Here is a 14,721-nt window from a genome sequence, read left to right as displayed (position 1 = left end):
ATATAGTGAGAAGTGACTTTTTATTGCCTGGGAGGATCTCAACTCTACAAACATTTTGACAAGAAGTTCACAGGGCACAGGAGATTTCAAAATCCAAATTTCAGGTTCTCACGAGCTTTAATAAAATTTTCCGGCTTTGAAGCCGCTTTTTTCAAACCTGTCCTAGGAATAAAATCTCACCTCACGCTTTAGTAAGAAGCACCTGCTCACTACAATGAGAGATGAGATTTTGTTCCTAGGGAAGCTAAACACACGAAGCATCTGAGAAAAGGCTTAAATCGTAATTTTGAGATTTTTGACAGTTTCGCATCAATTTCAACAGTCTGACATTTCCAGTGGCCCGGGGCCTAAAGAGGGATCTTAAAACGAGAATATTCCAGAAACACTTAAGTGATCCTGCCCTTGGGATTTCAACCCACGTCTTATTTGTTTTTTTTTTTTTCGTTGATTGACAGCTAATGTTAAAGTGTTCAAAATTTACAGTCGTCATTTTTGCATGTCGGGAATTATTTTCCATCCATCTGTGTTGTTCATTGGGTGAGAATGCCAATGACAGATAAACAAAGTCAACCCTCCACGAAAAGCGACTGTTGTAAGGTTCTGTCGCAGCACATCAGCGAAACAAGAAGAAAAAGAAGTAGTAAAGTTTGTGATTCTAAATGCAAAATTTCTCTTGCTAATTGTGAGTGAAACCGTGGAATTTACGAATTTCCGATCACCACTAGATTACGTTTCAACGCTTCCGGCAAAAGTATGAAAAAAGGGCGTGTGCGTATGTGTGTGTGTCGTGAAGGTTGAAAATTGTAGCCAAGTTTCTGTGCCAGCCAAGTGTGTAGAACGCACTCCCGTACGAGCTATAGAGGCCAGCGAAAGAAATCGATATACAACTTTCCATTGAATCGTGTCCTGCGCATGGTGGTCCTGTGTGTAGGCTGTGCTGTGTGAGCTTCTTCTATTCCCTGCAAGAAATAGAACTCCCAAAGCAGAACCCTCGTACATGGGGGAGCTATGTGCCCCTGTAACCTAAAGTGTGTGATATCATTTCCTGCCAATTTGCAGCTACATCAGCTTTGCTGCCAATTCCGCATGAAGTAATGCCAGTTCGCTAGTGAAAATACACGAAAAATACAACAGTGAAAAGAGTGTCGTGAAGAAAAAAAAGGTTACTACGCCTACTGCGATAGCGAGTGTGTTTGTCAGTGTGAAAGAATATTTGCAGCACGGGAGTGCCTCCTGCTTTCGTTCGGAACACAGTTCTTGGATACTTTGATTGGTGGCCCTTCCAATTGATAAACGGTCCAGTGGGTTTAGAACCCGCGAGTAGAACGTAGAGCGGATATCTCGCTTGCTGTTATCACCTACCACCACCAACACCATGAACGCATCCGACCCATTCGTGATAACCTCCCGCGAGAGGCTCAAGTACGAGGACCAGTTCAAATCGCTTCAACCGGTCGATGGTGTCGTGACGGGTGGACAGGCCAAAGGATTTTTCCTGCAGAGCCAACTGCCTCCTCAGATACTCGGTCAGATATGGTAAGAATTCACTTGAAATGCCCTTGCTATTTTCACGAGTAACAAAGTATACCAATCGGGAACGCTCTCGACGATTGCTCTTACCATCTTTTGTGGAATTCCACCTTTGTTTTTTTCTTTCTCTGTCACCGCTTCCGTTGCTTTCGAGCTTCCGGTTTCCTTTCGCTTACATAACTGCAAAAGTGCAATTGAACTGTTCTAGCACACCACAAACAACAACCGTACCCATTGTGTTTGCGGCCTCAACAGTGTGCTTGATGATGGCTGCTTCCGATGCATGCAATGGCTGCTGGATGGATTATGTGGAAAATAAATATAGATCCCTTTTTCCCCGTGCAGTTTGCAGATGGCTCACGTGACTCACGAAGAATTGCTTGTAGGGTGTCGGGTAAGGCTCGCGCAATGCAAAACGATTCTCCCAAATATCGTTAAGAATGCGAGACATTGTGGCCTGTTTCATGTTCTGGCTGCCGATATCACGATTCCAACGTTAACGTCATTCGCATTGATTTTATACTTCAATCGCCAGTCAGTTGTCGTTATCAAGGGAGCGTTAATGGCCGAATACAACATGTCGTGCGTGTGTATGTACTGCGAAAGAAATTAAGGATACATAGGAGCTGTACATTCGGCCTAGAACGTCAAAAATCGCGTTTAATTGATTGTCTTAACAGCATAAAATAACATCCAGAGAGAAGCAAAACTCCAAAAAACAACGAAAAGAGTAGCGAAGCTCTCTAATGATTTCGACTTCGTAAGTTTCCCTAGTGCATTATTTGAAAGTCACAAGTTTGAAGCTCAGGAGAGCGCTCGTCGGGTGGCTCCAAATTAAAGCTCAATTACATCTCAACGGTGCGGCCAAGCTGGGAAGTTATTTATCAACAGCATGTAAAAACGGCATCCTCTCCCAAACTAAACCCCAACTAATGCACTCGATAATGTGCTTCTTCTCTAGCTCTGCCTAATTAATGAGGGGTTTTGACCGAACAAGATGTAGTATATTGGTACAACCCACGGCTGTTAGTTGGTTTTTCGAGGGCGCTCCCCATTCTAAATGGACCGTGTATTATTGTCGTTCTCAAGGGCATAAGCAAAAGTTGTTTACCTATGAGTCATCGAATGGTGTTCTGCCTTCGTCCTTTTTACGCACCGTTGCGTTGGTTCGTATTGATTTTTGTTGATAAATTGGTCGGAAATTTTGCAACTTTCACTTATAATCTTCATTCGATTATTACTTTTTTTTATTGTCAATGTACAAATTAATGCAAATATTTGCAACACACAACACTTTCAGTTTTTATTAATTAAAATTTCTTATCTTCTCCTTTTGTAGGGCTCTCGCCGATACGGATGCCGATGGGCGTATGACGCTTGGTGAATTCAGTATTGCCTGCAAACTGATCAATTTGAAGTTACGTGGATTTGAAGTTCCAAAGGCACTTCCTCCGACACTGGTCGCATCGCTCACTGCCGTTGGTGGAACACCGATTCTCACTCCCACTTCCGGGCTGAGCCCGCTCGATCCACTGAAATCACTGTCCGGTTCAATTGCGGCCGTACCACATGCTGTTCCACAGGTGCAGCAGCCACCCATGATGGCTCCCCATGCAGCCGGCATCGTTCCGCACGCTGTAGTGCCTCCGCTGATGAACAATCAAATGGTTGCGTCCCAGGTTCCGATGATGGGTGGTGGTGTGGCCCCTCCAAAACCGGCCCTTCCACCACAACCATTAATCGGTGTAACTGCACAGGCTCCTCTCATCCCAATGGGGCAACAGCCACTGATTCCGGGAGTACCGACCATTCCGGGCATGGCACCAGCACCAGCTGTAATGCAACAACCGCTGATCGGAGGATTAGTAGGAGCTGGCCCAACCATTCCACCGACCGCTGCTGTAAAGCCACTGATAGATCCACTTGGAAGCGTTGGTGCGGTGCCATTGGTGGCCGGTGTAGCACCGGTCGTTCCGGCACCGCCAACACCGCCTCATTCCGGTGGTGGCACACCAGCTCGCTCGATGTCAATCTCGGAACGGGCTCCTTCCATTGAATCTCCGTAAGTGTAAATGCTTTTTAGAAAAAAAATCATTTTATGGCTTAGCATTAGTAACATTTTTGATACAATTGATTATAGCTATCATCTTAAATTTATACGTAGTAAAAAAACATATTGGAAGCTTAAAGCGGAGATAAGAGAAAATTGTAACATTAGGCGGTACGATAAATAAGGGAAAAGAAGAATTGAAATCATAGAGGTCATGGACGTGGTTAGACCATCTGACCAATTCAAGTTCATCATCAAGTCCAAATTATAAAACTTGTGACAGCTGCATTGGTCTTCACACGACAGGACTGAGTTAAAAATCGCATCCTGACCGTTCCCCCGTAGTGAGGACTGACTTTCCAACAATTAGGCGATAGGATTGAAATGACTACGAATTCTTCCGACTCTAGTTGAATGCTTGTTATTATACGGACGCTATCGACTTTAGTCATACTCCAAGATAAGATTCAAATATTGGTTAGTCCCCTGACAATCCCCCTAATGGGATGGTGAATCCCACTGAATTGTTAGCTTTACTCATGACTTTATCATGTTAAAGTTCAACTGTTCATTGAGTTTCCGGTCTAGATTAAGGAAAAATATAATTCTATCCTCTAAGCTGAATAGAATAACTTAATGACTGATGATACGGTCCTAACAGGGTGCACAAATTTTAGGGTGAAACTGCGCTAACTGCGGTAACATGGCGTTTCAATTTATTTTAGGACAATGCCTTGCTCGTTAGATAACGTGGCATACACTCCGGAAAGCAAGTGACTCTTCACAATTCTGATACATACTTGGGTATTTATAACTCGATTTATATTGTGTCCAGTTATTCTAGACAACGTCAAGAATATTTTCCGATGATCTTGATGATCACTTGTTCCTTCCCAATCAACAAAAACGGCAATTTCTTTTAAAATAAGGTTAACTATGTTAAAATTAACTGATGTTTGACTCTACAGCAGTCCAAGTCTTCTTGGATGATTTGCTTCAAGACCAACTGCAACGATGCAACCTACCGGGTTTTCAGGAAATCATCCCATGTCTTTAGATCTTAATTTACCTGATTTCGTTATCGGTTTTCAAGAATTATTGCCCCAGATCTTTAGATCTTAATTTCCCTGTTTTTGCACCGTAGAACTACCATGAAAAGATTTATTCAAATTTGTTTGTGGATGATAAACTCATCCACAGGAAAAATGGCATGAAATCGTTCCGTCGTATAAATTCAATCATTTTTTAAACTTATATTTCCTTTTACAGTGGACAAGTCGAGTGGGCAATCAAGGGTCCTGCGAAGCTGAAGTACACTCAGCTTTTCAACACGACCGATCGGAACCGTAGCGGTTTCCTTACCGGACCGCAGGCACGCAACATTATGGTCCAAACCAAACTGCCGCAGGCAATGCTCGCGCAAATTTGGGCACTGGCCGACATGGACACGGATGGTCGGCTGGGCTGTGAAGAGTTCGTACTGGCAATGTATTTGTGTGACATGGCAGCTGCCGGCGAGAAAGTTCCCACCACGCTGCCACCCGAGCTGGTGCCACCTTCATTCCGCAAGGCTTCGTCGCGGCATGGTTCAGTGGTAGGTTCACGCCACGGATCCGTATCATCACAGGGAGCACCGGTGCATGCTGCGGTTGAGCTTGATCCTCTGTCGGGTTTACCACAAAGTAAGCAAGTTTAGCAGTGTGCGCGAAAAAAATGACTAACATTTCTTCTCCTGCTACTGCACTTAGCATCATTCGAAGATAAGCGTAAGGAAAACTTTGACAAAGGTCAGGCAGAACTGGAACGGCGAAGGAAAGCGCTGATGGATATTCAAAAGAAGGAACAAGTGAGAACTATTCGTGGAGTAAACAGTAATGTTGTACTTAACTTACTATTTCGATTCGCCAATTTCAGGAGGAACGTGAACGCAAAGAACGCGAAGAACAAGAAAAGATCCGTAAGGCCAAGCTGGAGGCAGAACTGAAGAAGCAACAGGAGCTGGAGAAAGAATTGCAGCGCCAACGTGAACTTGAACAGGAGCGAGAGGAGCAACGCAAACGAGAGCTCGAAAAGAAGGAACTTGCACGAAAGTATGTTATTTACAAAGTGTTCGTGATAAATTTGTCAGTTACTGTTATGCTTTATAGAAGTTTGTGAGAATATTGTGTTGTGACATATCAGCACAAGCGAAACGGTAGTCGAAAGCTAACGTAGGATACAAAGAGGCGTGTTTTTTTAAATTGCCTGAAACAATGTTTTACCCACCCGAATTGTGGAAACGAATCCCGTGCGTCTTGGTGATCTGCCTCGAAAAGTAGAACCGGGACCATTATTGAGTGTTCGGTTTGTTCTCTGAACAATGTTAAAACCACCCGGAGTGAAATGGAAGCAAGCAACTGCAATTACAAGGAAGAAGAAGCAAGAATAACAAAAAAATCTCGACGATAAAATTACGTTCGCAAGAACGCTTTATTAACCGATATGCACCGATTTAAGGAAATTCGGAATTCAGTCGTTCGCACGCGGTATGTGTGGTAAAGAAGGTGTTGTACGTTCTTCGGTACAGATGTCAGCTGCTCACCGGGATAAGTCTTGAAAGGCGTATGAAGAACGCGAAAAAACTGAACATGCTGAATCATCCAGTGGAATCTGGGATGATGTGGTTCTTTTCAACTTTTTTTAATTTTTGCCTGGACCAGAAATTATAGTCTAGAACAACCATTATCTAGCTCACTGCACTTCGGACGTTTCGCGAGGCCAAATTTCCCCAGACGGTGATGGTGCTCGGGTGCGTGTCGTCAGAAGGGGACATAATGCCACCGTTCTTCTTTGCACAAGTCCTCCGGCTCAATTCTGATGGCTACATCAGGATGCTGGAAACGATAGTGATGACTTGGATCACTTGGAGTTGCCAATGGTAGGCCGTATGTGTTCTACCAGGATTCCGCACCTTTCCTTACGGCAACGAAAACCATCAATTGGTTGGCTGACAATTTTTACGCCTTCACCACTCCGAATCAGTGGCCTTCCCTAACTCAATGGATCTTAAGCCCATGGATTATTATATTTAGGGCGCAATTGAACGTGACACTAAAAGGTCGTCATACAAAACCATGGCGGAACTAATGATGAAAATTGAGTCCGTTTTTGTGGACCTTCCCAGGACCACGGTTGTCAGGGCTAGCTCCAGATTGCGGAATCGAATCGAGGCCGTAATCGATGCCCAGAACGGATTTTTCGAATAATTCCAATAAATAGCAAAGTAAACTATTATTTCTACAAAAAATCCTATATGATTAATTTTTCCGAAGACTTTTTTCCCCGTAGTCAACTATCAAATCTATGGCGAACGCCCTGTACAATTGAAATATTGCACGATGTCATTTTATTAATATTTAACTACTTCTAACTATTTTTGCAGAGAACTAGAAAAGCAACGTCAGCTCGAATGGGAAACACAGAAGATCGCCGAAATGCAGCAGCACCGACAGCGTGAACAGGAAAACGTACTCAAGCTAAAGGCACAAAATCAATCGTTAAGCGTCGAGTTGAGCACGTTCAACGAGCGCATTAAGGAGTTGTCGCAAAAGATCTGCGACACGCGTGTTAATGTCACGAACGTTAAAAGTACGATCGACGGTATGCGTACAACGCGTGACACACAAATGGCTGAAATGAATCAGCTGAAGGCAAAGGTAAAGGAACAGAACCAGAGGTTGGTGCAGCTGAGCCAGGAGAAAGCTAAGCTGGATGCGAAGAGCAAATCAGGCGAAACGGAAAGTCAGCTACAGTTTACTAACAAACAGGTAATAGGACACGAGAGATTTTCTGGAATGTAGAATAATCTTTATTGCGGTTTCCTTGCAGATCGTCATACAGCAGCTCAAGGACAAGCTAGAAAACACCAAGCAACAGATTGAGAACAAAACGACGGACATAAATCTGAACCGTGAACAGCTGATCGAGCTGAAGTCCCAACTTACAGATCTAATTGATGCCTGCGAGAAGCTGTATGGTGAATACGATATGCAGAGAATTCAGGTATACTTTAGTCTCCTTGTACGCTGGCTCTTCGAGTTTTGTGACAACAGTACACTAATCTATTATTCCGATGCCTAAAACAGATCTTGGAGATGAAGAACAATCGTAAAAACGAATCGTACACTAGCGCATGGGATACATCAAACTCGTGGGCCACTTCGGATACTGCAACGCACGCGGTAACCAACAGCGAACCTACACCGGTGGCCGGCATCACTGCCAGGGCTGGCGACGATGTGCAAACGCCGCCAGGCTACATGAAGTATCGTGCGATTTACGAGTTTAGCGCCCGAAACAGCGACGAAATTTCATTTCAACCTGGTGATATTGTGATGGTAAGAGCCAAGTCTTGTCAGTTTCTATTCCACGGTAAGTGCCTTAAATTCTGTGTTTACCTACCTAGGTACCGCTAGAGCAGAATGCCGAGCCCGGATGGTTGGCAGGTGAAATAAACGGCCATACCGGTTGGTTTCCGGAATCGTTTGTTGAAAAGGTCGATAGCAATCTGAACGTAGTGGAAGCACCAGCCCCAGAAACGATAGCTTACAGTGAGCCGGCAGCGGACTTCACGACCGCACCAGTTGACGATTACGAGCCGGCGAACGATAATACAGAGTAAGCAGCGGAAGAAGAATGCTTTGAAAAATGTTAATATACTTAACCAAAACTCTTTTCATTTTCCTCCAGGGCTACGTGCAACGGTGACGTTGAATATTATGTCGCATGCTACGCTTACCAATCGGCCGAAGCAGGTGATCTTGTGTTCGATGCAGGTGAAACGATCGCCGTGTTAAAGAAGGAGGGCGATTGGTGGACCGGCACAATTGGCAATAGGACTGGCATTTTTCCTTCGAACTACGTGCAAAAACAGGAAGGCGTAAGTAGTTTTATTGTTTATTGTTTATTGTTTATTGTTTAATCATTGATTCGTCCACCGAGAACGGTTTAACGAGGCAAACACGCTTGCTATGGCTAAGATGCTTTACAAGAATTTACAATAAACGCAGAGAACTTTTAAATTGGGACATAGACATCGTAAAATCAAACTGACACGAACATTGATTGAAACGCCTAATCATGGCCTTAAGCGGGGCGTTAGTACCGTATAGTGTGTTAGCGCGAGCTTCGTGCAACATTTGTCGGTGTCTTGATACCGGTCGCGGGACAGCAAAAGAAATCCTACTTACTAGTGACGGATCATCAATGGTTTCTAGTAGTAGTCCTGCTATAAAGATAACCTGAGCTCTGTTGCGCCTGACTTCTAACGTTTCTAGGCCCAGAAGAAGACAACGTTGATTGTAGGGTGGTAGTAAGGATCTGTCTGCCCAACCTAGCTTTCTTATGGCGTATCGTGTGAACCTTTTCTGTATTGTCTCAAGTCGTCTTATAGATATATCAGTATAAGGACAAGTCACAATAGAACAGTATTCTAACATCGGGCGAACTAACGAACAATACAGAGATTTTAGACAATATGGGTCATTAAAGTCCCTGGTCGATTTAAACAGTATACCTAGTGTTCTATTTGCGCGGTTAATAACGTTGTCATAAAGTCAACTTATCGGCAATCAAAACGCCTAGGTCACGCATTTCTTTAGTTCTCGCTATCTTGACGCTATTTATCTGATATTCGTACCTAACAGGTGAGCGCGTCCGAGTGAAAGACACCACAAAGCACTTTTCTGTACAAACCGTCAATGAGTTCTGGACGCACCACAGGTTAAAAACAGTAACAGCATGTTGTAGTCTCTCACAGTCGTCAGTAGTTTTTACAGGCATAAACAATTTCACGTCGTCAGCGTACAGAAGGTAGGAATCGTCAGGTAACACAGAACACAGATCATTGATAAACAGGATAAATAGAAGCGGTCCCAGATTGCTTCCTTGTGGAACCCCTGAGGTGCTGGTGAAAGGACGAGAGGTGTGTTGGCCAAATTGAACGCGATATGTGCGGTTTAGGAGGTATGAGCTCAGCCATGCTGTGATTTTGATGGAGAAGCCTAACAAATGGAGCTTACGGAGTAGTATTTCATGGGATATACTATCGAAAGCTGCCCTTAGGTCAGTGTAGATACAGTCCATCTGTATGCCCTGGTCCATACAGTTCTCACACTCGGATACAAATCGCACCAAATTTGTCGAGGTGGAACGCTTGGGCATAAAGCCGTGTTGTTCCTTCACAATGTAGCAGGCTGAAGCATGCAGGATCGATTCGCGAACCATTATCTCCAAAACTTTCATGCATGCGCACATGGATGTGATACCCCTGTAACTGGTAGCGAGATGCTCGTCCCCTTTCTTATACAGCGGTACCATCCACGATGTTTTCCATATCGCAGGAACAATCTCATTTTCAATAGACAGTTTAAATATTTGTAGGAGTATTGGACAAAGAGCATCTGCACAAGATTTCAGGACATTTTGATGGAGGTTTTGATGGAGTATTTTCGAAAACTACAAACCGGGTTGTGCTATTTTCCGGTGTTAAATATCATTGTAATCTATTATTACGCAGCTTTCCGAGAAACCATTTATTATCATTACTCTTATCATTTAATGACAATACCGCAACGTGCTGTCATACTTAATAATAAATATCATTAATTATTAATACAATTTGTTTACCTCAAGGGCTATACACAGATACCTTAAAACTAAAGCAAATTTAAACATACTAAAGTTACCTCAGCAGTACGAAAACTCAACAAAACAAGGCACGTACAATAAAGACACGAACGAACAAATAGGAAGTTAGGACGGAATGGACTATATAGAAAGACGTAAACGAAAAGTAGATAAAGGAAGAGAGAATTCAAAACGGTCAGGAGAATCATTAAACTGCCTAAAACAGAGAAGCAAAGGGTCGTCAGTTACTTAGCGCGTGTGATTGGTTGAAAGTAGCAAATTTGGAAGCATAGTTTGCACTTAATGACGCCTGCTTTACAGGGTTGAGCTCCAGGAGTTGACAATGAGTAAAGTAGGGTAATAAAGGAGTGTCGGTTCGTTCACATAGGTGTCTGAACGCAATACGGGTGAAAAGTTTTCACATCCTTTCTACGTGTGTGATCGCCTGAAGGACACTATAAGACGTTAGCATATTCCACCCAGAGACGGGCAAGGGCGCAATATAGGGTTTTAAAACATGGAGGGTCCGTCAGCTTGGAGGTTAAGCGTCTGATCAGACCTAGGGACCTGAAGATAGATCGATGAATAATGGAAGATAGACAATGGAAAATTTGAAAGTAGTGATACGAAAGTTTATGTTTTTTTTGCCCGATTATTATCGGGCACAATTTTGATTCGCCCGTTTGTGAAACATATTTTTACGCTGCTCTTTCAAAGCTTAGTTATTCGACCTAGTGCCGCTCCACATGTTTTCGTTGCATGACATAATTCAAATGGTCTATAATCGCCATATGCTCTGTAATGCTGCTTAAATTTATATTGAAAAGTTCTCATATATACGTAGCTGCAACTCTTTCGGTTATGATTCCATTACGGTTAAACCAACGGATTTGTTGCATGAAGCCGGCCATTCTTCTGCAAAAGTAAAAGCCCAAATTCGCAGAAAAAAAGCTTTCATTAAACCTGTAACACTAAAAAACTGTGCATGTATATAGGCATTAGGAAACTGTTACACGGCAGCTATTATTCCTTTGAAACTTTAAAACTTAAAATATTGTCAGATATTATTGTGGTAATCCTCTTCTTATTCTGCTATTCTTATTCTTGCGCACTTTAACGAACATGTGTCTAAATATGTGTTTTCTTCGGATTTTCTTACAGGAGACAATGAACGGAAACCAGGCGACATATAACGAGCAACCTGCGCACCAGGAACCGGAACAACATCAGCCACAACCAGCGCAAACGTACGAGCAAGAGATTAAGCGCAAGCAATCAACCACCGCCGCCGGTAGTAATACTCAGGACGCCGAGGATGCACGAAATCAGGCCGAGCTCGATTCGGAAGTGTCACAGATCAATACTCAACCACCGTCAGGTGCGGCAGCCAACGAAGAAAACATTCGTTACTCCTCCATGTCCATGACATCGGCCACGCCCAGTCTCAGGCGGAAGGGCGAAGTCGCACAGGTGATTGCACCGTACGAAGCGACCAGCTCCGAGCAGCTGTCACTACAGCGTGGTCAGCTAATAATGATAAGAAAAAAGACCGATTCCGGTTGGTGGGAAGGTGAATTACAGGTATGTTTCGGTGGTCGTGTCGCTCCGATTTCCCCGATTTCTAAGACATGCTAATATATTGTAGGCAAAAGGACGTCGCCGCCAGATTGGGTGGTTCCCGGCGACTTACGTTAAGATATTGCAGGGTGGTCGAAACAGTGGCCGCAATACGCCCGTGTCAGCGAGCAAGGTAGAACTGACGGAAACTATTCTTGGTAAGTAGCTTCAAAGCAATCGGGGGGAGGTCCTACGCACCGCGCTTTTAGTTAGTGATGTCAACTTACTATTGTTTTTACAAATCTGTAGACAAAGTCATCGCACTGTACCCGTACAAAGCACTGAACGACGACGAGCTGTCCTTTGAGAAGGACGATATCATTAGCGTGCTCGGCCGGGATGAGCCGGAGTGGTGGCGCGGCGAACTGAACGGTACTACCGGTCTGTTTCCGAGCAATTACGTCGGCCCGTTCGTGTCGTCCGGTAAGAACGGCAAATCTCCTGCAACCGCTAGTTAACACACCCCATCATAAGCACGCACACAGTACACACAGTAGCTGTATGGACATGCTTTTTAATTTGTATTTGACTTCTTGTTTTGTGGATAACTGTAGAGTGTTCGATATGTGTTTTATGTCATTTTTTACCTTATTATGTTCTTTATCAAAATCATTCCCATTTCAATTGCGAGTGTGTGTGTGTGTGTTACGTGTTTACTTGCTAGCGTGTGACGCTCGAATCGAGTGTAAGCTACGTATGCTTGAGTGGAGGGTATTCTGTATGTTTTATGGAGCTACTTGTTACGTACTAAGAAGATGTATGCTTTACAGGGTTTTCAGGCCAGCTCAAAAGCGTAACACTATCTGTCAGCAGTTTAATATGATTTTCCGAAGTTAAGATTTGGTATTCCCATGTTCAAATGAGTTACCAAGCTCGATTTAAGTTTACTCTATCGGAGAATCGTTTTACATTGTTGACTGATAGTGTTACCCTGTTGAGCTGGCCTGAGAAACCATGTACCATCATCTAACTTATATCTGTATGGTTTACCCCTGAAAGCAGTTTATATTATGTACTGTGCTGGCAAAATAATTCGTTCACTGATTTCTTTTTATTTGTTTCAACTTTGTAAGTTAAACTCCAAAGAGCTTTAATTAAATTGTAAAAATAACAACGATAAAAAATACCCTGATTTTTTAAGCCCAAGAATAATGATAGTGAAACATTGGAAATGTACTCTGTACTGTGTTAAAAGTGACTTAGAAAACGAAATTCATATCGATTTACTATTAAACATCGTTACTGCGACTAATGAAGGATTTCGTGGATCTCGTCTGCACGGGTTATCTTACAGCCAACACGTATCGGACGAGAGCTATTGCAGTTTCTATTGATAAACGACACTCTCTTGACGTCCTTTAGTTCAAAATGATCACACCGATAATGTCAATGTCCAAAGAGTGAATTACTTTTTAAATTTGATTTTTATTTCCATTTTAATTTAACTACTTTTGCTTGCGACTCTTCTTGTCAAGTGTATTGATGTTGCATCTTTAAGAGCAGATGCTTATTAAGACATAAAAATATATTCCAACACACTTTTCTTGCTAACAGAAAAAAGAGTTTAAAAAGAAAGAAGTGAATTTTTAATTTGTCAGTCATTGTATGTTGAATATCTTGCTACGACAATCCCGCCTAGGAATATCTATTATCAAATGTATCTTACCAAATGATATCTCTAGTTAGGAAAATGAACGTGTAATTGAACAGCGATTTATGTACTGTTTTGAGATCATTTTTTGATATCATGCGTGCTATAGAAAATTGTTCATTATTTATATACATATTACATTTTTGTTTTATTCCTTAAACTTTAGTTAAGTTGTATGTCAAGTGAAAGAAATTCGTTTCGTTTATTTTAATGTATTTTGTGTGTGTGTGTGTAATTTTAAATTGCTTGTGCTTTTATTGCGTAATTTTTCTGGCTTTACGTTAATAATTTAAGTTTTAATTATAATTATTTAGCTTAGTAAATAATTTTTCGATTAGTCATATTTTAGAGAAACAATTTCCCTCACCTACGGTAGTGTTCGAAGCCTGGTTCGCCTAGTGCGTGTTTTATTTATCTCTCTTCAACTTTTCACCATGCTGCGTTAAGGCAATGTATAACGGGCAGCAGGGCTTTCCGCAACTTTCACCAAAGCCCATAATGACGCGTTAAATCGAGGCGGCTTAGTCCGTGGTTTCGCTTGGTGTACCGATCCCGGTACCGCCAGCAGCATTAGCCGCAACCTTTGTCAGACGGATTATGGCTACAACGACGAATACAGACAACCAGCAGACGGTGCGGAGGACGATCGACACAACAACAACAACAATAAGCGATACCACAACAATAAAATCAATAATTATAAAGCTAATTATAATAACAATAACTGTAATAACGAAAATACTAAGAGTAACGATAACGATATTAACCAATGCAACAATAATCAGCTAATGATGCGAGCATTTCACATGGACAGCAGCAAGTCAACGCCACAGTAGCAGCAGCAACAGCAGCACTTTAGCAAATATTAACAAAGACAGAAAAAACAACAACCCCCCACTGTTATAGGTGTAATAATGTAAATGTATCATCGAAACGATTGTTCAGATTTTGAGGGAGAATCGCACGACAACCACAGGGGCGCAGGGACTTTCCTTGCATATGTGTGGAGTTCATGGTCATTTGCTGCAACTCTTTACAGACAAAACACGCATAGTAGTATTCTATTTACATACAATCATCTCAAAACAATTTGTCACTCTCTCTAGGAGAGTGATGCATAGGCCCTGCAATGCCCCCAACGGGAAGCAAACAAGTATTATCTGTTAGTTTGTTTTTGTTGATAGTTAAACAGATTGCAAAAGGAATA

At 42.5% G+C, this 14,721-nt stretch overlaps 1 protein-coding gene across 2 annotated transcripts; it reads left to right on the top strand.

Annotated features, from left to right (window-relative positions):
* The first annotated feature begins 1,314 nt into the window (after nucleotides 1–1,314).
* Nucleotides 1,315–14,295, top strand: LOC126563921 (intersectin-1). 2 transcript variants are annotated; one of them, XM_050220722.1, is made up of 14 exons: nucleotides 1,315–1,536; nucleotides 2,870–3,592; nucleotides 4,850–5,262; nucleotides 5,329–5,426; nucleotides 5,495–5,670; nucleotides 7,002–7,386; nucleotides 7,448–7,621; nucleotides 7,705–7,956; nucleotides 8,025–8,236; nucleotides 8,309–8,498; nucleotides 11,408–11,827; nucleotides 11,892–12,021; nucleotides 12,113–12,286; nucleotides 13,962–14,295. In XM_050220722.1, the coding sequence occupies exons 1-14, from the start codon at nucleotides 1,376–1,378 to the stop codon at nucleotides 13,970–13,972; spliced, it is 3,519 nt and encodes a 1,172-aa protein (XP_050076679.1). In that variant the 5' UTR covers nucleotides 1,315–1,375; the 3' UTR covers nucleotides 13,973–14,295. The 2 variants fall into 2 exon arrangements, with proteins under 2 accessions (XP_050076679.1, XP_050076678.1); XM_050220721.1 differs by lacking the exon at nucleotides 13,962–14,295 and having other exon boundaries at nucleotides 12,113–12,324.
* Nucleotides 14,296–14,721: the final 426 nt, after the last annotated feature.

The sequence above is a fragment of the Anopheles maculipalpis genome, chromosome 3RL (genome assembly GCF_943734695.1).
Source record: "Anopheles maculipalpis chromosome 3RL, idAnoMacuDA_375_x, whole genome shotgun sequence".
Taxonomy (NCBI): Eukaryota; Metazoa; Arthropoda; class Insecta; order Diptera; family Culicidae; genus Anopheles; species Anopheles maculipalpis.
Note: the sequence above shows the minus strand (reverse complement) of the source record. Positions and strands in the feature narration are given on the sequence as shown.

Excerpts from the sequence above, each read along its gene's own strand:
- LOC126563921 (XM_050220721.1), top strand. The coding sequence starts at position 1,376 with ATGAACGCATCCGACCCATTCGTGATAACCTCCCGCGAGAGGCTCAAG. Across the intron at positions 1,537-2,869 it reads CAGATACTCGGTCAGATATG|GGCTCTCGCCGATACGGATG; the intron begins GTAAGAATTCAC and ends CTCCTTTTGTAG. Across the intron at positions 3,593-4,849 it reads GCTCCTTCCATTGAATCTCC|TGGACAAGTCGAGTGGGCAA; the intron begins GTAAGTGTAAAT and ends TTCCTTTTACAG.